At 54.7% G+C, this 25,503-nt stretch overlaps 2 protein-coding genes and 1 gene segment (V, D, J or C); 2 read left to right on the top strand and 1 right to left on the bottom strand.

Annotated features, from left to right (window-relative positions):
- Positions 1-780: 780 nt before the first annotated feature.
- LOC142595295 (T cell receptor alpha variable 26-2-like) lies at positions 781-6,819 on the bottom strand. The segment is given in 3 exon segments: positions 781-822; positions 2,642-2,925; positions 6,774-6,819. Coding segments are annotated over 3 exon segments (372 nt in total).
- A 1,585-nt stretch (positions 6,820-8,404) lies between these two features.
- Positions 8,405-8,710, top strand: LOC142595242 (feather keratin Cos1-1/Cos1-3/Cos2-1-like). The gene has a single exon (XM_075722974.1). It carries the CDS (start codon positions 8,405-8,407, stop codon positions 8,708-8,710), a length of 306 nt encoding a protein of 101 aa, XP_075579089.1.
- A 13,666-nt stretch (positions 8,711-22,376) lies between these two features.
- Positions 22,377-22,682, top strand: LOC142595244 (feather keratin Cos1-1/Cos1-3/Cos2-1-like). Its single transcript, XM_075722976.1, has one exon. It carries the CDS (start codon positions 22,377-22,379, stop codon positions 22,680-22,682), a length of 306 nt encoding a protein of 101 aa, XP_075579091.1.
- Positions 22,683-25,503: the final 2,821 nt, after the last annotated feature.

The raw sequence follows: 25,503 nt of genomic DNA, 5'->3' as shown, positions 1-25,503 counted from the left end.
GCCACCAGCAGTTTTGTGCTGGGCAGGGAATCCACAGGGCCTCAGGGACACAGCGACTCCTCCCAGCCAAGCACTGGTGAGTCCCCAGAGCTGGAGGAGAGGCATGAAAAGCAGGGGGACAGCTCAAGGGGTTGAACAGAGAATCTTGTCCAGTGTCTGTCTGATGGGTCTTGGTCACATGTTGAGGCTTTTGCTGATCCCCAGGTGCAGGGTTAGGAGGACATTTTCCCTCCTTGGGCTTCTTTAAGTAGGAGGTAAAGCCACAGGAGCAGTCATGTCTGCTACCAAGAGCCCCCTTCTCCAACAGTGGTCACTGATGGATGCTGAGGAAAGAGTAAGAGCTGGACAAGCAGCTGGGCTACTTCTCCTGAATACTCACGGCTGTGTCCCACTCAGTTTCAGTGGCTCAGGTGCTTTCCTGAGTCTGCTCTGGCAATGCACCCTCGTGGCAAGGAAGGCCAACAGCATCCTGGGCTGCAGAAGGAAGAGCATTGCCAGCAGGACAAGGGACCTGCTCCTTCCTCTCTACTCAGTGCTGGTGAGGCCACCTCTGGAGTGCTGGGTCCAGTTCTGGGTGCACCAGTACAAGAAAGGTAAAGCCCGAGAAAGATACAGACAAAGCAAGGCCAGCAAAATGGTGCAGGGACTGGAGCATCTTTCCTGTGAGGAGCAGCTGAGAGGGCTGGCAGTGTTCAGCCTGGGGAAGAGAAGGCTCCTGGGGGATCTTGGCAACGTGTGTAAACAGCTGATGGGAGGGCATGAAGAAGAGAGTCTTCTGAGTCAGGTGTGCTTGGGACTCCACACCTCTGCCACGAGGAGGCTCTGTAGGGAAACAAATGGGAGGTATTAAAATACTTAGCCCAAGGAAAGACACCAAACCGCAACCCTTACCGTGTTCCAGGTTTGCAAGGACCAAGAGGAGGTCGTTCAGCACTGGGAGGCTTGTCTTTGGGCAGACAGGCCACAGCTGAAGAGCTGATAGCTTCTTCCAAGTGAGAAGGTGCTCGAGCATCCTCTCAAACGCACCCCTCTGCTGTAGAAGCGCTGCCTCTCAGCTCCAGGAGAAGCAGCAGAGGCAGGGAAAGGGAAAGATCAAGGTGCTTTGGCCTGGAGTAGCATAGGAAGACAGGTGGAGACAGGGACGAAAGGCGATGATGCCGTGTGAACATGTGGCTGCTCCATGTGATCTCCTGGCCATGCGTGATGCTCTGCCATGTTTGTCCAGCTGCCAGGAGTTCCCTGGAAACAGAGCTATGAAGTCCAGCTGTGACAGGGAGCAGGGCTGATCCTTCCCTCTGTGCCTCTGAAGCCTCTGGCCATGGGCTTTGAACAGCTGTGGCAGCTACTGGAGCCACACAGAGTTCCCCGGGGACTGGCTGGAGCCACAGTCTCTTCCCAGAGGCCTCCTTCCGGCTCTCACTCACCTCACACCTCCAGCCCCTTAGGGCAACTCAGCAAATCTGTTTCTGACTCACTCATCGAGTAGGAACCTGGCATCCCTTGAGGCTGGGGTCCGTGTGGCCAGTGCAAGCATTTGCCGTGTCTCCTGGGCCTCAGCTCCAAAGGTTCTGAATCCTGTCAAACAAGCTCATAGTCTCAACACTGAGCCACTGTGGGGAGCGCTTGAACGTGCCCCTCACCTCAACATCCCCTTCTCCGGTCGGTGTGGAGCTTGAACTCCTGACTCCATGGGGTGACTTTGTAGCACTAGCAGGAACGTTCTGCAAGCTCCCTGAAAGCCTGCAGCGTGAAGGGTTTAATTGTATTTCTGAGCTCTTACACAGTAACAAAATGTGAAACCCTTTCTTCCTCTTTCACGAGGAAAGTTCTGCCTTAGCAACTGGCGCGTGGAGTCCCTGTGTTTGCAGCGCAGAGCAGAGCACCTGCTCAGGGCTCCCTTGGCTGTCCTAGTGGGGAAAGTCAGAAGCCCGAGAAGAGGCCCTGCGTGTTGCATGTCAGCAGTGGCCGGTGCGTGCGGTGGGCCCGAGGACTGCCGCCTGCCCGTGGGCAGGAGGATCTCTGCTGCCCGCCTCCCTGCACAGAGCAGAAAGGCGCTGCTCTTCACCGGGAGCCAGCGGCACCGCCAGCTGTAATCGCTCCTTCCCGGGCACTGCGGGACACCACGGCCGCTGCGGTTGCGGTTCCTCCCGTGCCACCGCCACTGTCGCAGGGGATTTCTGTCTGCGTAGAGGTGGGAGTGTGGGGGTGATTGGGTGCTGAGGGGCGGGAGAAGGTTTCTGCCTGGTGGGCAGCTCCAGAGCTGCGTTGGGGGACATCCCGGGGCCGTGGAGCCTCTTCAGGTGTGAGGCTGCTGCCAGTGGCAGTGCCAGAACTGGTGGCAGTGCCAGTGTTGATGCTGAAGCCATTGCCAGGACGGGTGCCAGTACCAGTGTTGATGCTGAAGGCGTTGCCAGTACCAGTGCCGGTGCTGGTGATGCTGCTGAAGCTTTTGCCACTACCAGTGCCGGTGCCGAAGCCGTTCCCAGTACCGGCGGCGGTGGCGGCGCCAGGGGGCGGAGCGGCAGCGCCCCCTGTCGGTCCCGGCCGGGGCTGTCCCCCCGCCCCCCACACACACGCCCGGCCCCGCCCGCCGCGGTTCGTGCCCGCCCGCAGCCCCGGCTCCTCTCCCCGTGCCTCCCACGCCGCAGTAATACACCGCCGCGTCCCCGCGCCGGGGCCGGGAGAGCCGCAGGGCGCTGGACCGGCGGTCTGCCGCCACCGACAGCCGCCCCGGAGGGTCCTGCACATTCTTGGAGTCTTTAACAATGAACGCGATGAATGTGGGGCCTTGGACCGGGAGCTGACGGTACCAGTGGATAAAGTCGGTGATCCTTATGTTGGGGTGTGAGCAGTTGATGCTGATGTCGGTGTCCTCGGTGGTCTCTGCCAAGGGGTCCTGCTGCACCTGGGCTCTGCCCACAGCCACTGCACAGAAAGGAGAAGGGAAGCCCAAAGGTCATCAAAGATCGCCCAGCTCTGATTTTCCCACAGAAACTGTTGTGAAGAGTGGCAGTGAGACAGAGCCAAACTGGAACGGATGGAGAGCTGTTCAGCTGGCATGGAGAGTGATCCTGGTGTGGGTGTGTGGAGTGAGGGACAAAGACTGGCAGGGAATTTGGAACTGGTGCATGCAGAGATGGGAAGAAAGTCAGGTGCATGGATGGATGGACGGACGGCGAGAGGGAGAGGCGACGGGAGAGTTGGGTGTGTTCCAGTGAAGGAAGGAGGGCTGAATTCAGAACACAAATAAAGGCTGAATGCACGGGGGGATGAGAGGATGTATGGCACAGTGCAGGAAAGCAAACCTGTTGCCACAGCTAGGAAGGAAGCAGAGGGAGAGATGAGAGAGGGGTCTCAGAGTAGGAAGAGGGGTTAGGGATGGTAGCTGCATGGAGAGATGGGTCAGAAGAGGGGTGGATGCACGGATGGAGAGAGGAAGAGACAGTAGAGTAGTAGACAGTAGTAGCCAGCGAGAGTGGGTGTTGCAGTGAAGGAGGGCAGAAATCAGGGCAATAGTAAGTGCGGAATTACCAGAGGCAAGAGTGCGTGCCCGGAGCAGCAGGCGCACGTGCCAGCCAAGTTGTGATGGTAGAGATGATGGGAACAAAGGAGGCTACGTAGGGGGGACTGCAGAGCTCTGGGAAAGGGGGAGCAGAGAGGGCAGAGAGGCCGGGAGGGGAAAGAGACGGTGCAGAAGGAGAGGCCCGAGCTGGCGCTGGGCTCCCTGGGGAGCAGCCCGGGCACAGAGCCTACCCCCCCGCCACCCGCCGCCAGCCCCGCGCACCCAGCAGCACGGCGGCCAGCCCCGCCAGCCCTGCGCCCAGGCACCGCCGCATCCCGCCGCTCCGCCGCCCGCGCCTCGCTGCCCGCCGCCAGCCCCGGCTCTCTGCTCCGGCCGCGCCGCCTCCTCTCCTCTCCTCTCCTCTCCTCTCCTCTCCTCTCCTCTCCTCTCCTCTCCTCTCCTCTCCTCTCCTCTCCTCTCCTCTCCTCTCCTCTCCTCTCCTCTCCTCTCCTCTCCTCTCCTCTCCTCTCCTCTCCTCTCCTCTCCTCTCCTCTCCTCTCCTCTCCTCTCCTCTCCTCTCCTCTCCTCTCCTCTCCTCTCCTCTCCTCTCCTCTCCTCTCCTCTCCTCTCCTCTCCTCTCCTCTCCTCTCCTCTCCTCTCCTCTCCTCTCCTCTCCTCTCCTCTCCTCTCCTCTCCTCTCCTCTCCTCTCCTCTCCTCTCCTCTCCTCTCCTCTCCTCTCCTCTCCTCTCCTCTCCTCTCCTCTCCTCTCCTCTCCTCTCCTCTCCTCTCCTCTCCTCTCCTCTCCTCTCCTCTCCTCTCCTCTCCTCGCCGCCGCCGCCAGCTCCGCCCCGGGGCTGAGCCCTGCGCCGGCGCCGCTCGGGGGCTCGCCCGGGCTCCCAGTGCTCAGCGGCTCTGCACGGGCACAGCTTTGTCTCCTGGAAGCCCACTCTGCCCGTCCTCTCCCACCAACAACAAGCCTGCCCAGTGCCCGCTCCAGCCTGCGGCAGCTGCAGGGCCCTCACCCGCCACATGCACCAGCTTCCCAGAGCTGCCTGCCACCGCAGGGGCTGCAAAGAGCAGCCACGCATTTCCTGCCCAGGGGAAGGAAGGAGCAGGCTGCAGAGCCTCCCTTCAGCTGCCTCTCCCCAGTGCCGGCACAAGGCCTGACAGCTCTGCTGAGGCCGAGGGGGTGTGAGGACAAGTGAGCCCATGGGCGTGCAGGGCTCAGGGAGGGCTGGGAAAGGATGGGAATCTCAGAATGCAGGTGAGAAGGCACCTCCAGAGGTCATCTAGATTCAACCCTCTGCTCAAATAGATCCAATCAGATTGGCTTGGCAAAACTCACATTCGGTCCATCCTTGAACACCTCCTGGGATGGTGTCCTGGTTGCGGCTGGGATAGAGTTAATTTTCTTCCTAGTAGCAGGCATAGTGCCGTGTGTTGGATTTAGTAGGAGAAGAATGTTGATAACACACTGATATTTTTAGTTGTTGCTCAGTACTGCTTATGCCAGTCAAGGACTTTTCAGCTTCCTATGTTCTGCCAGGCGCACAAGAAACTGGGAGGGGGCAGAGCCAGAATAGTTGATCCCAACTGACCCAAGGGCTATTCCATACCATATGGTGTCACGCTCAGTATAGAAAGTGGGGGGGTTTGGCCGGGGAGCAGCGATCGCTGCTCGGGAACTGTCTGGGTATCAGTCGGTGGGTGGTGAGCAATTGCATTGTGCATCACTTACTTTGTATAATATTATTATTATTATCATTATTATATTGTTATTATTATCATTAATATTTTATTTTATTTCGATTATTAAACTGTTCTTATCTCAACCCAGGAGTGTTTCTCACTCTTACTCCTCCAATTCTCTCCCCCATCCCATCAGGGTCTAAACCACGACAGATGGACATTGCACAGCCTCACTGGGAAACACCTTCCTTTTCTCATTATTTCTTTTAGCCTATTGCTTAATCAGCTTTCCCCATGTCCCAGGTGCTTCTTCACAGCCTCTACTCCTATCACTGACACCTTCCAGTATGTTGGTCCGTCTTTGTCTCCTCTGATTAAGTATTGTAGAAAGCAAGCAGGTCTTCCCTGAGCCATCTCTTCTCCAAAACAGGCAGGCCCGGTTCTCTCAGCTTCTCCTCGCATGTCATGTTTGACAGCGCCCTAACCCCTGGGTTGCCTCTGTTGGACTTGCATGGCTGTGTCGCTATCCTTCCTTGATGTGGGAGCCCCAGTCTGGAAGCAGCACTGGGGAGGTGGTCTCAAATGGGACAGAGGGGCAGGGACACTTCCCTGCACCTGCTGGCAACACTTTGGCTGTCACAGCTCAGGGTGCGGTTGGTCTTCTTTGCTGCAAGGGCACGCTGCTGTCTCACGTTCAGCTAAGTGTCTCCTAAAACCACACATCCTTTTCTGTGCAACTGCTTCCTAGGCAGCCTGTCCCCAACGTGTCTGAGTGCGTGGTGTGGTTTCTAGCCCAGACGCAAAGCCTTGCCCTTGCTCTTTTTGGCCTTCATGAGGTTCCAGCCAGACCATTTCTTCATGGTCACAACTCTTGGAGCCTGCTAGTCGAGCACATTTTCCACCCACCTTATCAGCCTCTTAATGAACCTATTCATCATCAGGAAGTACTGGAGAGGGAGTCAAAGGTCCTTCTAAAATCCAGGTGCACACATGTCCCCTGCCCTTCCTCTTCTCTAGACTTCCTCTCACATCATGAGAATGAGCAATGAGGTTGGCCTTGGGCAACAGTAGAGCTGCAGCTCAAAAGAGACTCCATGGAGAGGGGAATCAGGCCTGGCTGAGCTCTCCCAGCAGAGCTCCCTGGCACTTGGCTCACTAAGGTCCCCAAGGGAACGGGGGAAGCCCTTAGCTCAGTGCCCCCAAGCTGGAGCTGAGCTCAGGCTGACAGATATTCAGGAGGGGAGATGCACTTAGAAAATTTGCCCAGTGTGCAGAGCCCATGTGAGAAAGAGGGTCTGTTCTGGACATGGCTGTGGGAGAGCAGCAGGCTTTGGGGGATGCGGTCTCAAACCCAATGTCCCGTCCCTTCCCTCCCAGGGGCAGTTGCTGGGCACTCAGACTGACATTCCAATGCAGGGCATGAAGGTGTTTGTGGGCTGAAGCCCAAAGCAGTCCTCAGGTCTTTGGCTTTCCCTGCGCAAGCCACAGGGTCTGTCCTTCCACTCACAGCACAGCGACATCAGGCTTCATGTTCCTTTCATTCCGTACCTGTTCAGGACAAGGTCTCAGCCCCTGCCTCACACAGCAGCACGTCGAAGGGCTGCACAAGGACATTTGGCATTGACATGGACATGAGAGGGGGCTGTGTCCCACACCAGGCACCGCTGACGCTGCATTGGAAGCAGATCCCCTGGGGGATGGCCAGCACGAGGTGGGCAGGATTCCTCAGCCTTTCTCCCTGCCCATGAAGCAATCCCCATCCTTTTGAACTCTCTAGCCCTGTGGAAGGCAGCGGTGTCCGGGCTTGGAGAGGCAGGGAGGGGGCACTGCCAGTTCTGCTGAGACACTCCCAATACTGTTACCATTGAACTAAAGTCAGGATCCAAGCTGGAGTGAACCTGTTGTTGTCGTGTCCTGAAATCGGCATCAGCGGAGCGTGACCTTTGGAGGGGCAGGAAGAGGAGGTCTCAGGAGGCAGGGGTTGCATTTCCGTGCCTCTTCCCTGGACAGATCTCGAGCAGGCTGCTGCCATCAGCACTCAGCTGCACTCAGGCTCCTTCTGACCCTGGGAACCTGCTGCTCTGTGGTGCTCATGGACAGAGCAGAGGAGAGTGTCCCTGCCATGAGCGGCACATTCCCTCCTGATGAGGGGCACACAAGGACACACACACATGGACAGTAGACACAAGTAAAGAACACACAGAGGAACACAACGAACCATGGACTCTGCTAAGGTCCCCTGGGGAGTGGGCAGTGTGAGGCAGGATGAGGTCAAAACCTAGGAGCACAATGCACACACCTGGGGAGGCAACAACAAGTGAGCATTGGGGTGATGTGAGGAGGGAGTTGATGTGAGGAGGGAGGGAAAGATAAGGACATAGGACGTCCTCATGCATGGGAGCCCACGGTGTTCACCTGAGGACAGCTGGACCTTCTTCCTCAGAACACCACTGCAAACAGCCCCACCGCAGTGACCCAGGCTGACATCACTTGCCTGCCCTGGACTCATCCAGCACTTGAGCTGAGACTTCTGCCAGCACTGCTGCATTCCTGTCCTACAAATGCCGCGGCCTTTCATCGAAGTGCTCAGAAGAATTCTTTCCTGGGAAATGGGCATGGCACAAATCTGGAAATGAAAAGGCATCAGTGCAGGAAACCAAAGCACAGCCCATGTCATTAGCTGCGCTGGTTTGCATTCAAGATGAGCTTGTCCAAGAATTGCTACCTCTGCTGCGGGTGCCTCTGGTCCTGCGGCAATGAAGGGCAGGTATAAAAGGCAGCGCAAGTGCCTGCTCTCTCATCCACTTCTCTTGCCTCCTTCTGCTTGGCAACCAGGTGAGTCTGAAGCCCCTTCTCCTCCTCTTCCAAACTGAGATCTCTCCCTGATGGACCTCTCAGCTGATATTGGCTCTGTGCTTTGCTGCATTTCAGATCTTCTGGTCATGGGAGAGGGAAGTGGGGAGAAGGTCTGGTTAGAGAGAGGCTGGGATGTGGCTGTGGGGTCTTTTGGCTCATGAATTAGGAGAGAGTGTCCCTGGGCCAGGCTGCTCTTTGTAGGGTAATGGAGACCATGTGGCGCCTAGCGTATCCCTCTCACCACTGAATTGTGGCCTTGCCTCCTTTGTCACTGTGTAACCAGGCTGCTCATCACCCACCCTTGTGCTCTGCTTCCCCCCTGCCCTCTCTCCCAGGTGCATCTCCAGCCCAGAGACATGTCCTGCTACAGCCCGTGCCTGCCCTGCCGGCCCTGCGGCCCGACCCCGCTGGCCAACAGCTGCAACGAGCCCTGTGTCCGGCAGTGCCAGAACTCCACCGTCGTCATCGAGCCCTCTCCTGTGGTGGTGACCCTGCCCGGACCCATCCTCAGCTCCTTCCCGCAGAACACCGTTGTGGGCTCCTCCACCTCTGCTGCTGTTGGCAGCATCCTCAGCTCTGAGGGAGTGCCCATCTCCTCTGGGGGCTTTGGCCTCTCTGGCATTACCAGCCGCTACTGTGGCAGAAGGTGCCTCCCCTGTTAAAGATGCTGGGAATGCCCCAGGAACACACCTTGAGGAACTCAGAACATGGTAATACACAGGGGATCGGGATTTCGGAGGTGTTTTCAGTATAGCTGAATGGTTTTGCCTTGTTTCCCCTTTTCTTTGTTTGCTTTGTATCCCCTTGGCAGCAAGGTCCCACCAAAGCCAGCCTGGTGGGGACCATCTGGCTCCTCTCCCTTGTATGGCACAGGCAGACGGTCGTCATGCAAGAACTCTCCATGCACAAGGACTGCAGGCTCTAGGCTCCCTGCACTGCTGTCCTCCACTCAGAGTGACTTTGTTTCCCTCTTTAGCCTCATTAAAGTTCTGCTGCACTCAGGCCTGGCCTCCATCTGGTCCTTCCCTCTGTGGACACTCCCCAAGGTGCCAAAGGGGAAGGGTCTTGCTCTGGGGTGGAAGCAGGTGAGGGCACAAGGAGACCCTTCTCCTTTCACAGAGGAATGGGACGCATGGCACACCACACGCTGTGGTGGCTCCTCTTTTGGGCACCGTCCCTGGGAACTGAGGAAGTCATCCGTGGCTGCTCTGCTGCCAGTGACCATCAGGCCTTGCCTTGCTGTGTCTCTGCCCAAAAGTGGCCGGAGAGGCAGGAGGCGGTGAGGCATCAGCAGCCCCGTCAGCTCTTGAGGAAGGGCTTTGGTCTTGCTGTGTCTGGAGCTGTACTGGGGTAGCAGCGGGTGGGTGTGGGCTCCAGAAGGCCATTTGTTTTGCAGAAAAGCAAGAGTGGCAAAGCAAGAAACATAGAATCATAGAATCATAGAATCATAGAATCATGGAATCATTTAGGTTGGAAAAGACCTTTAAGATCATCCAGTCCAACCAGTAACCTATCATTACCACATCCACACTAAACCAATTAAGGGTAGACTAGACTAAACCATGTCCCAAAGTGCCACATCTACCCGTTGTTTGAACACTTCCAGGGATGGTGACTCCACCACCTCTCTGGGCAGCCTCTTCCAATGATTCACCACCCTTTGCGTGAAGAAATTTTTCCTAATATCCAATCCAAACCTCCCCTGGCGCAGCTTGAGCCCATTTCCTCTCATCCTATCACTACCTACTTGGGAGAAGAGACCAACAGCCACCTCACTACAACCTCCTTTCAGGGAGCTGTAGAGAGCGATAAGGTCTCCCCTCAGACTCCTCTTCTCTAAGCTAAACAACCCCAGTTCCCTCAGCCGCTCCTCAGAAGGCCTGTGCTCCAGACCCTTCACCAGCTCCGTTGCCCTTCTCTGAACACGCTCCAGCACCTCAATGTCTTTCTTGTATTGAGGGGCCCAAAACCGGACACAGTATTCCAGGTGCGGCCTCACCAGCGCCCAGTACAGGGGCACAATCACCTCCCTGCTCCTGCTGGCCACACTATTCCTGATACAAGCCAGGATGCTGTTGGCCTTCCTGGCCACCTGGGCACACTGCTGGCTCATGTTCAGCCGGCTGTTGACCAACACCCCCAGGTCCTTTTCGGCCAGGCCGCTTTCCAGCCACTTGGTGTCATCTGAAACCTTACTGAGGGTGCACTCAATGCCCTCATCCAGATCATCGATAAAGATATTAAACAAGGCTGGCCCCAAAACGGAGCCCTGGGGAACACCGCTCGTGACCGGCCACCAACTGGATTTAACTCCATTCACCACTACTCTCTGGGCTCGCCCACCCAGCCACTTTTTTACCCAGCAAAGACTACGCCCGACCAAGCCATGAGCTGCCAGCTTCCCAAGGAGAATGCTATGGGAACATATATGGAACACAACAGCCTTTGGGATTGCCCATACCTGCTACTCCAGCTTCCTCTCCCCTCCACCACCCAGTCCAGGGGTCATGGCCAGCACACATGGGCAGCAGGAGCAGGGAAAAGTCACCCATGCTGCTGAGTGCACCAAGGGTGGAAATTGGATCTAAGCATGTGGGAGCTGAGGGCAGTCAGCACAGAAACAGGGACAGTGAAATGGTGTATTTCTGAGGGAGAGCAAATTGCTCTGATACAGAGCGTGCAGGAGAATGTGAGATCAGCAAGCACGAGGGTACTGGGTGCACTTCCCAAGAGAGCTGCAGGGGGGCTCAGAGCTCTTGAGGGCTTCACTGGTCCTCCCGAAGAGTTTGTGCTCAGGAATTGGCTGCCATTCTCAGGGGAGAGGACTTTTTTCCATGTAAATCTCATCCCTTCTGGTGGGTGGAAATGTCTTGGCAGCTACTACAGTCTCATATCCTATTTTCAGCATGAAAATCCAGATGTCTTGACAAAAGTGTACAAGTGGAAGAATGCAAATCCCCACACTGATGTCCTTCACCAACAAGGAATTACAGCTCATGAAGCGTATCTCAGCACGACTGAAGGCCAAAAGCTTTATAAGGGCCTTTCATTTCCATGGCTGACATCCTTTTTCCCTCATCATACTATTAATAACCATCACCTCCAGCAGCACAGTTGGACTTCCTAACCTTACTGCACTAAACCTTGTAACAAGCAGAAGTACCTCAGGTCCTTCGCAGTCATGATACCATCTGCAATTGTCCTTGTAGAAGAGGAAGGGATGGCATTTCTTCTGACAGACGAGTAAGCCCTTTGGCCAAAGCACCGCCAGAGCGCTGCTACTGGCTCTTGCCATGACCTGTAGTTCGGCTGCGCAACCGAGGAGATTTGGAAGGGTAGGAAAAGGGCACAGGATCCATGCAGGTTTGACACTTCCAACTAAGGGCACTGTTGCCAGAGGTTGTTTTTTCTGATGGTGATTTAAATCGTGCTGTGGCTCCACTGTGTGGAAGGCAGGCACTGATCTGTCTCAACGTGTGCTGAGACTTCTGCCAGCACTGCTGCATTCCTGTCCTACAAATGCTGGGGCCTTATAGCATCATAGAATGCTTTGGGTTGGAAGGGACCTTTAGAGGTCATCTAGCCCAACCCCCCTGCTGTGAGCAGGGACAGCTTTAACCAGATCAGGTTGCTCAGAGCCCCGTGCAACCTGACCTGGAATATTTCTAGGGATGGGGCCTCCACTGCCTCTCTGGGCAACCCATTCCAGTGCTTCACCACCCTCACTGTAAAAAATTTCTTCCTTATATCCAGTCTAAAGTCTAGCCTCCTTTAGTTTGAAACCATTGCTCCTTGTGCTGTCACAACAGGCCTTGCTAAAAAGATTCTCCCCATCTTTCCTGTAGGCCCCCTTAAAGTACAGAAAGCCTGCAATAAGGTCTCCTCACAGCCTTCTCTTCTCCAGGATGAACAACCCCAACTCCCTCAGCCTGGCCTCGTACAAGAGGTGCTCCAGCCCTCGGATCATTTTGGTGTCCCTCTTCTGGATCTGCTCCAACAGGTCCATGTCCTTCTTGTGCTAAGGGCTCCAGAGCTGGACGCAGGGCTCCAGGTGAGATCTCAGCAGAGCAGAGCAGAGGGGCAGAATCCCCTCCCTTGACCTGCTGGCCACGCTGCTTTTGATGCAGCCCAGGATACGGTTGGCTTTCTGGGCTGCAAACACACATTGTCGGTTCATGTCCAGATTTTCATCCACCAGGACCCCCAAGGCCTTCTCTACAGGGCTGCTCTCAATCCCTTCATCCCCCAGCCTGTATTGATATTGGGGGTTGCCCCATCCCAGGTGCAGGACTTTGCACTTGGCCTTGTTGAACCTCATGAGGTTCACACAGGCCCACCTCTCCAGCTTGTCCAGGTCCCTTTGGATGACATCTTGTCCTTCTGGCATGTCAACTGCACCACTCAGCTTGGTGTCATCTGCAAACTTGCTGAGGGTGCACTCAATCCCACAGTCTATGTCATTGAGGAAGATATTAAACAGCACTGGTCCCAGCGCAGACCCCTGAGGGACTCCACGTGTCACCGGTCTCTGTGTGGACATCGAGCCGTTGACCACTACCCTCTGGATATGACCATCCAGCCAATTCCTTACCCACCAAACAGTCCACCCATCAAATCCTTATCTCCACAGTTTAGAGGGAAGGATGTTGCGGGGGACTGTCTCAAAGGCTTTACAGAAGTCCACATAGATGACATCTGTTGCTTTTCCCTTGGCCACTGATGCAGTCAGTCCTTCATAGAAAGACACTAGGTTGAGTCAGGCAGGACTTGCCCTTGGTGAAGCCATGCTGGCTGTCTCGAATCACCTCCCTGTCCTCCCCGTGCTTTAGCATAGCTTCTAGGAAGATGTGTTCCATGATCTGCCCAGGCACAGAGGTGAGGCTGACAGGTGGGTAGTTCCCAGGGGCCTCCTTTCTTCCCTTGTTAAAAATGGGCACAACGTTTCCCTTCTTCCAGTCACCAGGGACTTCACCTGACTGCCATGACTTTTCAAATATCATGGAGAGTGGCTTGGCAACTACATCAGCCAATTCCCTCAGGACTTGGAGGTCCCATATACCTGTGTACATTCAGGTTCCTCAGGAGGTCTCAAACCTGATATTCCCTTACAGTGGGAGGGGCTTTACCCCCCTGGTCCCCATCTTGCGGTCTATCGGCTCGGGAGGGGTGAGGAGAGAGGTTGCCAGTGAAGACTGAGGGAAAGAAATTGTTGAGTGCCTCAGCCTTCTCCTCACATATTGTTACCAGGTCGGCATTTGGGGGGGGTATACTTCCTTTAACCTTCCTTATAACAATAATACTCTTGTATTATTATGTGCAGAAACTGTTTTGTATGTGAGAACTTTGGCTGCAGGATAAACTCAGTCTGCTCATGGTGACAGAGGAGGCTGCAGGCAGCTCCCTCTCGCTACAGGCAATTACACCACGTGCACCTGCATGCAAAACACAAGAAGAAAAAATGCCAGCATATCAATTAGAACTGGGGAAAAGCAAAAAGAATGCATGAACTTTCACAGGATGGCCAAACCACTTTTTCAGCTGCTCTGTAAATTAGTGTTGCTTCTGCATTTCTCTGCCTTTTGAAGAGAGGGTATTTGCCTTACAGTGAGTCTAGAGCCAGGCTCACTGCTACATCACTTCTGATGTCCGAGACTCAGCATCTGTAGCCTGAGGGGAGTCTGGCTTGTCCCAGACACAGCCTTCTGCAGCCACCTGAGTGTGTTACTGTAGCAGGGCTCCCTTTGCAAGAGCAAGGGCTGGTCCCTGGAGATCACACAGGTCAGGTGGGAGCTTCTAACACTGGAGGATTTTTATTCTTCTCCTAGGAATGTGGGAATTCTTTGTGGGGCTGTGGCGATGGGCATGTTCTCTAGTTTTTATATTATCGTTCACACACAAATGTGAGACGTGGAGAGGCTCAATGTGTGGAAAGGCCATGACAGCTTCAACTCTGCTGCGGTTTCTCTCTGCCTCACAGTGAGAAAAAGACCTGACTGAACCACTGTGAGACCCTTGAGCTCACTCAAGCTGATGGGGCTGGCCAGGGACTGATTTGTTGCCTTGACTGTAGGGTCTGAAGGACTTGCCTGGAGCTGTCTAGAGGGGCTGAGAGCTGGTGTTGGGCATCCTGGTTCTCAGTGGTGTGCGTGCATGGTTGTGCTCATGTACATGTTCTTCTGGCTGTGCTCATGTGTGCATTCGCATGTACATGTGTGTGCCTCTGGTAAAACTCATGGCAACTGTAGCTGTGCACAAATGTTCTCTATGTGTGAGCAATTGTGTCCGCGATTGTGTGTCACAAATGCAGGTTTGTGACTCCTGCTGATTATGTGAATTTATTGTGAATGAGTGACTTAACACAGTTTGATTTAGTAGCAGTTTAGATTTTACTGTAACAAATCGCAGGATTTTGTTGTAATATTTTAATAGCACTCAGTTATCAGTGATTAATAAAGGGATTAGACAAAATTGATCAAAACAGTGACTTAGTTACAGATTGGAAGATGGCAAGGTTCACTCTATTACTACATGGAAATGCATCAAGGAAAATTAAATTACACTGAGTTGGAATGATTCACAAAGAGATTGTGTATGCAGGGGATAAGGAGGACCCTCCTGTTGAGTCACGAGGTTCAGAATAGACCCCCTTGCTTTCTAAACTCCTTCTCAGAGAGGAGTCTAGGTGCGGCTGGGTCCAATCTTAGTCTCAGACTTGGTCAATGGTTTATAGGAATAAGGATAATGCAGCAGTGTAAGACTCACTTTAAAATCAAATTATACATCTACAGACTACTTAAACTGATTCACACATGCATACACACAGACAAAAACGGGTAGATGTGGCACTTTGGGACATGGTTTAGTCTAGTCTACCCTTGATTGGCTTAGAGTAGACTTGGTGGTGTAGGTTGATGGTTGGACTGGATAATCTTGAAGGTCTTTTCCAACCTAAAACGATTCTATGATTCTATGTATACTTATATAAAAAGATCTGGTATACCAGTTTAAAGATTCCCCTCGAGTTCAGTGAAATGCTCAGGTCTAATGTCTTGGCGTTTCTCAACGGGCGAGGGTTGAGCCTCAAGGAGTGAAGGGTTTCAGCCCAGGCTCCACTGTCAGTCAGCAATGGACCTCCGATTGTAGCAAACTGAGTCTGCTAGCTGTGAGAGGAGTCCTGCTCAGGGGGAGATGCTGGTGCAGCCTGCTGCAGTCCAGGAGAGCTCAAAGGGCCTCACTTAGGACTGCTGTTTTATAAAATCGTGAGATGATTTGCTTTAGTCACTGTGAATCTCCATCCGAGCCACGCTCTCAGTCGGTAATTACTGCTCTGTTTCAAAGCTGTCAGGGGGTAACTGATTGTTCTCACTCCCCTGTTCTCACTCCCCACTTCAACCACGTAAAGCTTTCTGATAAGGACAAGGCCACTCTCCGCTTCGACCATGTAGCAGTTTCTGGTACAATTACAGGGCACCTAACCGACCAGCTCACTACACAAGGCCGCGGTCTGGCAGGAATCCCTGAGGTTGCAAAGCGGTTGAAGAGAGAAAAAAAAAAAAAGGGGGGGGGGGGGGGGGGGATGCACCACCAGAGTGTGCATGCGATTTAGCACACACATGTGCCTTCATGCAGGAGAGGCAGCCGAGGAGAGTCACCGAGGCGAAGGGCTTGGGAGCAGACGCTCGTACCGGGGCACCCTTGCTAAGGTGGCAAAAAAACGCAGGGCAAGAGCGGGCAGCCCAGCCCCCAGCCTTGAGTGGGATAGGGCGAGCTGCTGACGTGCAGCAGCTCTGACGCAGCGTGGGCGGGGCCAGGAGTGAGGGCGGCCAAACCCCCACACCTATAAAAGCAGCCCCAGGGAGCGCGGCGAACAGGACGGGCAAACAGGGCGTGGCGTGTCAGAAGGGCGTGGCGCGTCAGTTTGCGCGGCAGTTCGCGAGAGCAGGGCGGGTGGGGAGGGCCAAGTGACCCCCCTCCTAGTTCCAAAGGGAAACTCAGGCAGTGGTCACCATCCGCCCAGGAGAACACCTGGCAGCCATGGTCACCACCCGCCCAAAAGCCTCTGCCAGAAGGAATGCGGGGACCCAGACGGAGCTCCCGCACAGACATGCAGCCGTCCAGGTCGCCGGCTGCGGGGAGTGCCTGAGCCTGTTACTTGTACAGCAGGGAAGTGGAGACGGCAAATGTCTTGGCTGTGAGCAGGGAGATGATCTGCTCAGCCTGGTGGCAGAGCTAAAGGAGGAGGTGGAAAGGCTGAGGAGTATCAGGGAGTGTGAGAGGGAGATAGACTGGTGGAGCCTCACCCTCCCGTCCCTGGGGCCAAGGCAGCAGGCGGAGGCCCCACAAGGAGCGCAGGATCCCCTGCCCTCTTGCTGGCAAGCAGAAGGAGGGGACCTAAGAGATGGGGGGGAATGGAAACAGGTTCCTGCCTGGGGTGGCATGAGAATCCCCTCCCGGCCTCCCTCCCCTTCCCAGCTGCCCCTACACAACAGATACAGGGCTCTGGAAGTTGAGGGCCAGGCAAGCGGGGAGGGAGGTGAAGGCGAAGGTCCAGCCAGGGAGTTGCCGAGGGCCAGTCAGTCAACCCCACGGATTACAACTGCCCCTGTTAAGAAAAAAAGGAGGGTAATTGTGGTGGGTGATTCCCTCCTGCGGGGAACTGAGGGCCCGATCTGCCGCCCGGACCCATCCCACAGGGAAGTCTGCTGCCTCCCTGGGGCCCGGGTTAGGGATGTTACTAGGAAACTCCCCGACCTCGTGAGGCCCTCCCATTATTACTCGTTGCTGGTTGTACAGGTGGGCAGTGATGAGATTGCATATAGAAGTCCTAAGGCAATGAAGAGGGACTTCAGGGCACTGGGGCGATTGGTCGCAGGATCGGGAGCGCAGGTAGTGTTTTCCTCTATCCCGTCAGTGGCAGCTAAGAGTGCTGAAAGCAACGGGAAAACTCACCTGATGAACAGGTGGCTCAGAGGATATTGCCGCCAGTGGAACTTTGGGTTTTTCGATCACGGGGAGGTTTACACGGCACCGGGCCTGCTGGCGGCTGATGGAGATCGGCTGTCTCCAAAGGGGAAAAGGATTCTCGCCCATGAGTTGGCGGGACTCACTGAGAGGGCTTTAAACTAGGTTTGAAGGGGGAAGGGGATATAAACAGGCTCGCTAGTGAGGAGCCCAGGGGCGGCATGGCAACGTTGGGGGCGAAATCGATAGCCCGGCTCAAGTGCATGTACACCAATGCACGTAGCATGGGCAACAAACAGGAGGAGCTGGAAGCCCTTGTGCAGCAGGATGGCTATGACATAGTTGCCATCACAGAAACGTGGTGGGATGACTCTCATGACTGGAGTGCTGCACTGGAGGGCTATAAGCTCTTCAGAAGGGATACGCAAGGAAGGAGAGGCAGTGGGGTGGCTCTGTGTGTTAGGGAGTGTTTTGACTGCATAGAGCTCGACAGTGGTGATGACAAGGTCGAGTGCTTATGGGTAAGGATGAGGGGAAAGGCCAGCAAGGCGGATGTCCTGTTGGGAGTCTGCTGTAGACCACCCAACAGGATGTAGAGCTAGGTGAAGTGTTCGATAAGCGGCTGGCAGAAGTGTCGCAATAGCTAGCCCTTGTTCTCGTGGGGGACTTCAACTTGCCGGACATCTGCTGGAAATACCATACAGCAGAGAGGCAGCAGTCTTGGAAGTTCCTAGAGCATGTGGGGGATAACTTTCTGACGCAGCTGGTAAGCGAGCCTACCAGGAGAGGTGCCTCACTTGACCTGCTGTTTATTTACAGAGAAGGGCTTGTGGGAAATGTCGAGGTCGGAGGCCGTCTCGGGCTTAGCGACCATGATATGATAGAGTTCTTGATTCTGGGTGATGCCAAGCGGAGGGGCAGCAAAAGTGTTACTATGGACTTCCGGAGGGCAGACTTTGGCCTGTTCAGGACGCTGGTTGGGAAAGTCCCTTGGGAGGCAGTCCTGAAAGGCAAAGGGGTCCAGGAAGGCTGGGCCTTCTTCAAGAAGGAAGTCTTAAGGGTGCAGGAGTGGGCTGTCCCCGTGTGCCGTAAGACCAACCGGCAGGAAAAATGACCGGCCTGGCTGAACAGGGAGCTTTTGTGGGGACTCAGGGAAAAAAGGAGAGCCTACCACCTTTGGAAGAAGGGGCGGGCAACTCAGGAGGAGTACAGGGATCTTGTTAGGTCCTGCAGGGAGGACATTAGAAAGGCAAAAGCCCAGCTAGAACTCAATCTGGCCAATGCTGTAAAAGATAATAAAAAATGCTTTTATAAGTACATCAGCAATAAAAGGAGAGCCAAGGAGGATCTCCATCCTTTGCTGGATGCGGGGGGGGGGAACATTGTCACCAAGGACAAGGAAAAGGCTGAGGTACTTAACGCCGCCTTTGCCTCTGTGTTTAACAGCCAGACCAGTCATCCCCAGGGTACTCAGGCCCCTGAGCTAGAGGATAGGGATGGGGACCAGAATGGAGCCCTCATAGTCCAGGAGGAAGCAGTTAATGACCTGCTACGCCACCTGGACGTTCACAAGTCTATGGGGCCAGATGGGATCCACCCAAGAGTACTGAGGGAGCTGGCGGAGGAGCTCGCCAAGCCACTTTCCATCATCTATCAGCAGTCCTGGTTAACAGGGGCGGTCCCTGATGACTGGAGGCTTGCCAGTGTGACGCCCATCTACAAAAAGGGCCGGAAGGAGGACCCAAAAAACTACAGGCCTGTCAGCCTGACCTCGGTGCCGGGAAAGATTATGGAGAGGTTCATCTTGAGTGAACTCAACAGGCAAGTGCAGGTCAGCCAGGGGATCAGGCCCAGCCAGCATGGGTTCATGAAAGGCAGGTCCCGCTTGACCAACCTGATCTCCTTTGATGACCTGGTGAGCCGCCTGGTAGATGAAGGAAAGGCTGTGGCTGTCATTTACCTGGACTTTAGCAAAGCTTTTGACACCGTCTCCCATAATATTCTCCTTGGCAAGCTGGAAGCTCATGCCTTGGAGGGGCGTAGTCTTTGCTGGGTAAAAAACTGGTTGGGTGGCCGAGCCCAGAGAGTAGTGGTGAATGGAGTTAAGTGCAGTTGGCAGCCAGTCACGAGCGGTGTTCCCCAGGGCTCTGTTTTGGGGCCAGCCTTGTTTCATATCTTTATCAATGATCTGGATGAGGGGATTGAGTGCACCCTCAGGAAGTTTGCAGGCAACACCAAACTGGGTGGGAGTGTCGATCTGCTGGAGGGTAGGATGGCCCAGCAGAGGGACCTGGACAGGCTGGACTGATGGGCTGAGGCCAACTGTATGAGGTTTAACAAGGCCAAGTGCTGGGTCCTGCACTTGGGTCAAAACAACCCCATGCAACGCTGCAGGCTTGGGGAAGAGTGGCTGGAAAGCTGCCTGGCCGAAAAGGACCTGGGGGTGTTGATCAACAGCCGGCTGAACATGAGCCAGCAGTGTGCCCAGGTGTCCAAGAAAACCAACAGCATCCTGGCTTGTGTCAGGAATAGTGTGGCCAGCAGGAGCAGGGAGGTGATTTTGTCCCTGTACTCGGCACTGGTGAGGCCGCACCTGGAATACTGTGTCCGGTTTTGGGCCCCTCAATACAAGAAAGACATTGAGGTGCGGGAGCATGTTCAGAGAAGGGCAACAAGGCTGGTGAAGGGTCTGGAGCACAGGCCTTCTGAGGAGCGGCTGACGGAACTGGGATTGTTTAGCCTAGAGAAGTGGAGTCTGAGGGGAGACCTTATCGCTCTCTACAGCTCCCTGAAAGGAGGTTGTAGTGAGGTGGGTGTTGGTCTCTTCTCCCATGTAGTTAGTGATAGGACGAGAGGAAATGGGCTTAAGCTGTGCCAGGGGAGGTTTAGGTTGGAAATTAGGAAAAATTTCTTAATGGAAAGGGTGGTCAGGCATTGGAACAGGCTGCCCAGAGAGGTGGTGGAGTCACCATCCCTGGAAGTGTTCAAACAACGGGTAGATGTGGCACTTTGGGACATGGTTTAGTCTAGTCTACCCTTGATTGGTTTAAGAGTAGACTTGGTAGTGTAGGTTACTGGTTGGACTGGATGATCTTAAAGTTCTTTTCCAACCTAAACGATTCTATGATTCTATGATACTGGAGAGGGAGTCAAAGGTCCTTCTAAAATCCAGGTGCACACGTCCCCTGCCCTTCCCCTTCTCCACAGCACCCATTACCTCATGAGAAAGCAATGAGGTTGGCCTTGGGCAACAGTAGAGCTGCAGCTCAAAAGAGACTCCATGGAGAGGGGAATCAGGCCTGGCTGAGCTCTCCCAGCAGAGCTCCCTGGCACTTGGCTCACTAAGGTCCCCAAGGGAACGGGGGAAGCCCTTAGCTCAGTGCCCCCAAGCTGGAGCTGAGCTCAGGCTGACAGATATTCAGGAGGGGAGATGCACTTAGAAAATTTGCCCAGTGTGCAGAGCCCATGTGAGAAAGAGGGTCTGTTCTGGACATGGCTGTGGGAGAGCAGCAGGCTTTGGGGGATGCAGTCTCAAACCCAATGTCCCGTCCCTTCCCTCCCAGGGGCAGTTGCTGGGCACTCAGACTGACATTCCAATGCAGGGCATGAAGGTGTTTGTGGGCTGAAGCCCAAAGCAGTCCTCAGGTCTTTGGCTTTGCCTGCGCAAGCCACAGGGTCTGTCCTTCCACTCACAGCACAGCGACATCAGGCTTCATGTTCCTTTCATTCTGTACCTGTTCAGGACAAGGTCTCAGCCCCTGCCTCACACAGCAGCACGTCGAAGGGCTGCACAAGGACATTTGGCATTGACATGGACATGAGAGGGGGCTGTGTCCCACACCAGGCACCGCTGACGCTGCATTGGAAGCAGATCCACTGAGGGATGGCCAGCACGAGGTGGGCAGGATTCCTCAGCCTTTCTCCCTGCCCATCCTTTTGAACTCTCTAGCCCTGTGGAAGGCAGCGGTGTCCTGGCTTGGAGAGGCAGGGAGGGGGCACTGCCAGTTCCGCTGAGACACTCCCAATACTGTTACCATTGAACTAAAGTCAGGATCCAAGCTGGAGTGAACCTGTTGTTGTTGTGTCCTGAAATTGGCAGAGGCGGAGCGTGACCTTTGGAGGGGCAGGAAGAGGAGGTCTCAGGAGGCAGGGGTTGCATTTCCGTGCCTCTTCCCTGGACAGATCTCCAGCAGGCTGCTGCCATCAGCACTCAGCTGCACTCAGGCTCCTTCTGACCCTGGGAACCTGCTGCTCTGTGGTGCTCATGGACAGGGCAGAGGAGAGTGTCCCTGCCATGAGCGGCACATTCCCTCCTGATGAGGGGCACACAAGGACACACACACATGGACAGTAGACACAAGTAAAGAACACACATAGGAACACAACGAACCATGGACTCTGCTAAGGTCCCCTGGGGAGTGGGCAGTGTGAGGCAGGATGAGGTCAAAACCTAGGAGCACAACGCACACACCTGGGGAGGCAACAACAAGTGAGCATTGGGGTGATGTGAGGAGGGAGGGAAAGATAAGGACATAGGACGTCCTCATGCATGGGAGCCCACGGTGTTCACCTGAGGACAGCTGGACCTTCTTCCTCAGAACACCACTGCAAACAGCCCCACCGCAGTGACCCAGGCTGACGTCACCTGCTTGCTCTGGACCCATCCAGCACTTGAGCTGAGACTTCTGCCAGCACTGCTGCGTTCCTGTCCTACAAATGCCGCGGCCTTTCATCGAAGTGCTCAGAAGAATTCTTTCCTGGGAAATGGGCATGGCACAAATCTGGAAATGAAAAGGCATCAGTGCAGGAAACCAAAGCACAGCCCATGTCATTAGCTGCGCTGGTTTGCATTCAAGATGAGCTTGTCCAAGAATTGCTACCTCTGCTGCGGGTGCCTCTGGTCCTGCGGCAATGAAGGGCAGGTATAAAAGGCAGCGCAAGTGCCTGCTCTCTCATCCACTTCTCTTGCCTCCTTCTGCTTGGCAACCAGGTGAGTCTGAAGCCCCTTCTCCTCCTCTTCCAAACTGAGATCTCTCCCTGATGGACCTCTCAGCTGATATTGGCTCTGTGCTTTGCTGCATTTCAGATCTTCTGGTCATGGGAGAGGGAAGTGGGGAGAAGGTCTGGTTAGAGAGAGGCTGGGATGTGGCTGTGGGGTCTTTTGGCTCATGAATTAGGAGAGAGTGTCCCTGGGCCAGGCTGCTCTTTGTAGGGTAATGGAGACCATGTGGCGCCTAGCGTATCCCTCTCACCACTGAATTGTGGCCTTGCCTCCTTTGTCACTGTGTAACCAGGCTGCTCATCACCCACCCTTGTGCTCTGCTTCCCCCCTGCCCTCTCTCCCAGGTGCATCTCCAGCCCAGAGACATGTCCTGCTACAGCCCGTGCCTGCCCTGCCGGCCCTGCGGCCCGACCCCGCTGGCCAACAGCTGCAACGAGCCCTGTGTCCGGCAGTGCCAGAACTCCACCGTCGTCATCGAGCCCTCTCCTGTGGTGGTGACCCTGCCCGGACCCATCCTCAGCTCCTTCCCGCAGAACACCGTTGTGGGCTCCTCCACCTCTGCTGCTGTTGGCAGCATCCTCAGCTCTGAGGGAGTGCCCATCTCCTCTGGGGGCTTTGGCCTCTCTGGCATTACCAGCCGCTACTGTGGCAGAAGGTGCCTCCCCTGTTAAAGATGCTGGGAATGCCCCAGGAACACACCTTGAGGAACTCAGAACATGGTAATACACAGGGGATCGGGATTTCGGAGGTGTTTTCAGTATAGCTGAATGGTTTTGCCTTGTTTCCCCTTTTCTTTGTTTGCTTTGTATCCCCTTGGCAGCAAGGTCCCACCAAAGCCAGCCTGGTGGGGACCATCTGGCTCCTCTCCCTTGTATGGCACAGGCAGACGGTCGTCATGCAAGAACTCTCCATGCACAAGGACTGCAGGCTCTAGGCTCCCTGCACTGCTGTCCTCCACTCAGAGTGACTTTGTTTCCCTCTTTAGCCTCATTAAAGTTCTGCTGCACTCAGGCCTGGCCTCCATCTGGTCCTTCCCTCTGTGGACACTCCCCAAGGTGCCAAAGGGGAAGGGTCTTGCTCTGGGGTGGAAGCAGGTGAGGGCACAAGGAGACCCTTCTCCTTTCACAGAGGAATGGGACGCATGGCACACCACACGCTGTGGTGGCTCCTCTTTTGGGCACCGTCCCTGGGAACTGAGGAAGTCATCCGTGGCTGCTCTGCTGCCAGTGACCATCAGGCCTTGCCTTGCTGTGTCTCTGCCCAAAAGTGGCCGGAGAGGCAGGAGGCGGTGAGGCATCAGCAGCCCCGTCAGCTCTTGAGGAAGGGCTTTGGTCTTGCTGTGTCTGGAGCTGTACTGGGGTAGCAGCGGGTGGGTGTGGGCTCCAGAAGGCCATTTGTTTTGCAGAAAAGCAAGAGTGGCAAAGCAAGAAACATAGAATCATAGAATCATAGAATCATAGAATCATGGAATCATTTAGGTTGGAAAAGACCTTTAAGATCATCCAGTCCAACCAGTAACCTATCATTACCACATCCACACTAAACCAATTAAGGGTAGACTAGACTAAACCATGTCCCAAAGTGCCACATCTACCCGTTGTTTGAACACTTCCAGGGATGGTGACTCCACCACCTCTCTGGGCAGCCTCTTCCAATGATTCACCACCCTTTGCGTGAAGAAATTTTTCCTAATATCCAATCCAAACCTCCCCTGGCGCAGCTTGAGCCCATTTCCTCTCATCCTATCACTACCTACTTGGGAGAAGAGACCAACAGCCACCTCACTACAACCTCCTTTCAGGGAGCTGTAGAGAGCGATAAGGTCTCCCCTCAGACTCCTCTTCTCTAAGCTAAACAACCCCAGTTCCCTCAGCCGCTCCTCAGAAGGCCTGTGCTCCAGACCCTTCACCAGCTCCGTTGCCCTTCTCTGAACACGCTCCAGCACCTCAATGTCTTTCTTGTATTGAGGGGCCCAAAACCGGACACAGTATTCCAGGTGCGGCCTCACCAGCGCCCAGTACAGGGGCACAATCACCTCCCTGCTCCTGCTGGCCACACTATTCCTGATACAAGCCAGGATGCTGTTGGCCTTCCTGGCCACCTGGGCACACTGCTGGCTCATGTTCAGCCGGCTGTTGACCAACACCCCCAGGTCCTTTTCGGCCAGGCCGCTTTCCAGCCACTTGGTGTCATCTGAAACCTTACTGAGGGTGCACTCAATGCCCTCATCCAGATCATCGATAAAGATATTAAACAAGGCTGGCCCCAAAACGGAGCCCTGGGGAACACCGCTCGTGACCGGCCACCAACTGGATTTAACTCCATTCACCACTACTCTCTGGGCTCGCCCACCCAGCCACTTTTTTACCCAGCAAAGACTACGCCCGACCAAGCCATGAGCTGCCAGCTTCCCAAGGAGAATGCTATGGGAACATATATGGAACACAACAGCCTTTGGGATTGCCCATACCTGCTACTCCAGCTTCCTCTCCCCTCCACCACCCAGTCCAGGGGTCATGGCCAGCACACATGGGCAGCAGGAGCAGGGAAAAGTCACCCATGCTGCTGAGTGCACCAAGGGTGGAAATTGGATCTAAGCATGTGGGAGCTGAGGGCAGTCAGCACAGAAACAGGGACAGTGAAATGGTGTATTTCTGAGGGAGAGCAAATTGCTCTGATACAGAGCGTGCAGGAGAATGTGAGATCAGCAAGCACGAGGGTACTGGGTGCACTTCCCAAGAGAGCTGCAGGGGGGCTCAGAGCTCTTGAGGGCTTCACTGGTCCTCCCGAAGAGTTTGTGCTCAGGAATTGGCTGCCATTCTCAGGGGAGAGGACTTTTTTCCATGTAAATCTCATCCCTTCTGGTGGGTGGAAATGTCTTGGCAGCTACTACAGTCTCATATCCTATTTTCAGCATGAAAATCCAGATGTCTTGACAAAAGTGTACAAGTGGAAGAATGCAAATCCCCACACTGATGTCCTTCACCAACAAGGAATTACAGCTCATGAAGCGTATCTCAGCACGACTGAAGGCCAAAAGCTTTATAAGGGCCTTTCATTTCCATGGCTGACATCCTTTTTCCCTCATCATACTATTAATAACCATCACCTCCAGCAGCACAGTTGGACTTCCTAACCTTACTGCACTAAATCTTGTAACAAGCAGAAGTACCTCAGGTCCTTCGCAGTCATGATACCATCTGCAATTGTCCTTGTAGAAGAGGAAGGGATGGCATTTCTTCTGACAGACGAGTAAGCCCTTTGGCCAAAGCACCGCCAGAGCGCTGCTACTGGCTCTTGCCATGACCTGTAGTTCGGCTGCGCAACCGAGGAGATTTGGAAGGGTAGGAAAAGGGCACAGGATCCATGCAGGTTTGACACTTCCAACTAAGGGCACTGTTGCCAGAGGTTGTTTTTTCTGATGGTGATTTAAATCGTGCTGTGGCTCCACTGTGTGGAAGGCAGGCACTGATCTGTCTCAACGTGTGCTGA

This window comes from Pelecanus crispus, chromosome 18 (genome assembly GCF_030463565.1).
Source record: "Pelecanus crispus isolate bPelCri1 chromosome 18, bPelCri1.pri, whole genome shotgun sequence".
NCBI lineage: Eukaryota > Metazoa > Chordata > Aves > Pelecaniformes > Pelecanidae > Pelecanus > Pelecanus crispus.
The sequence above is the reverse complement of the archived record's forward strand: the minus strand, read 5'-3'. Positions and strand labels throughout refer to the sequence as shown.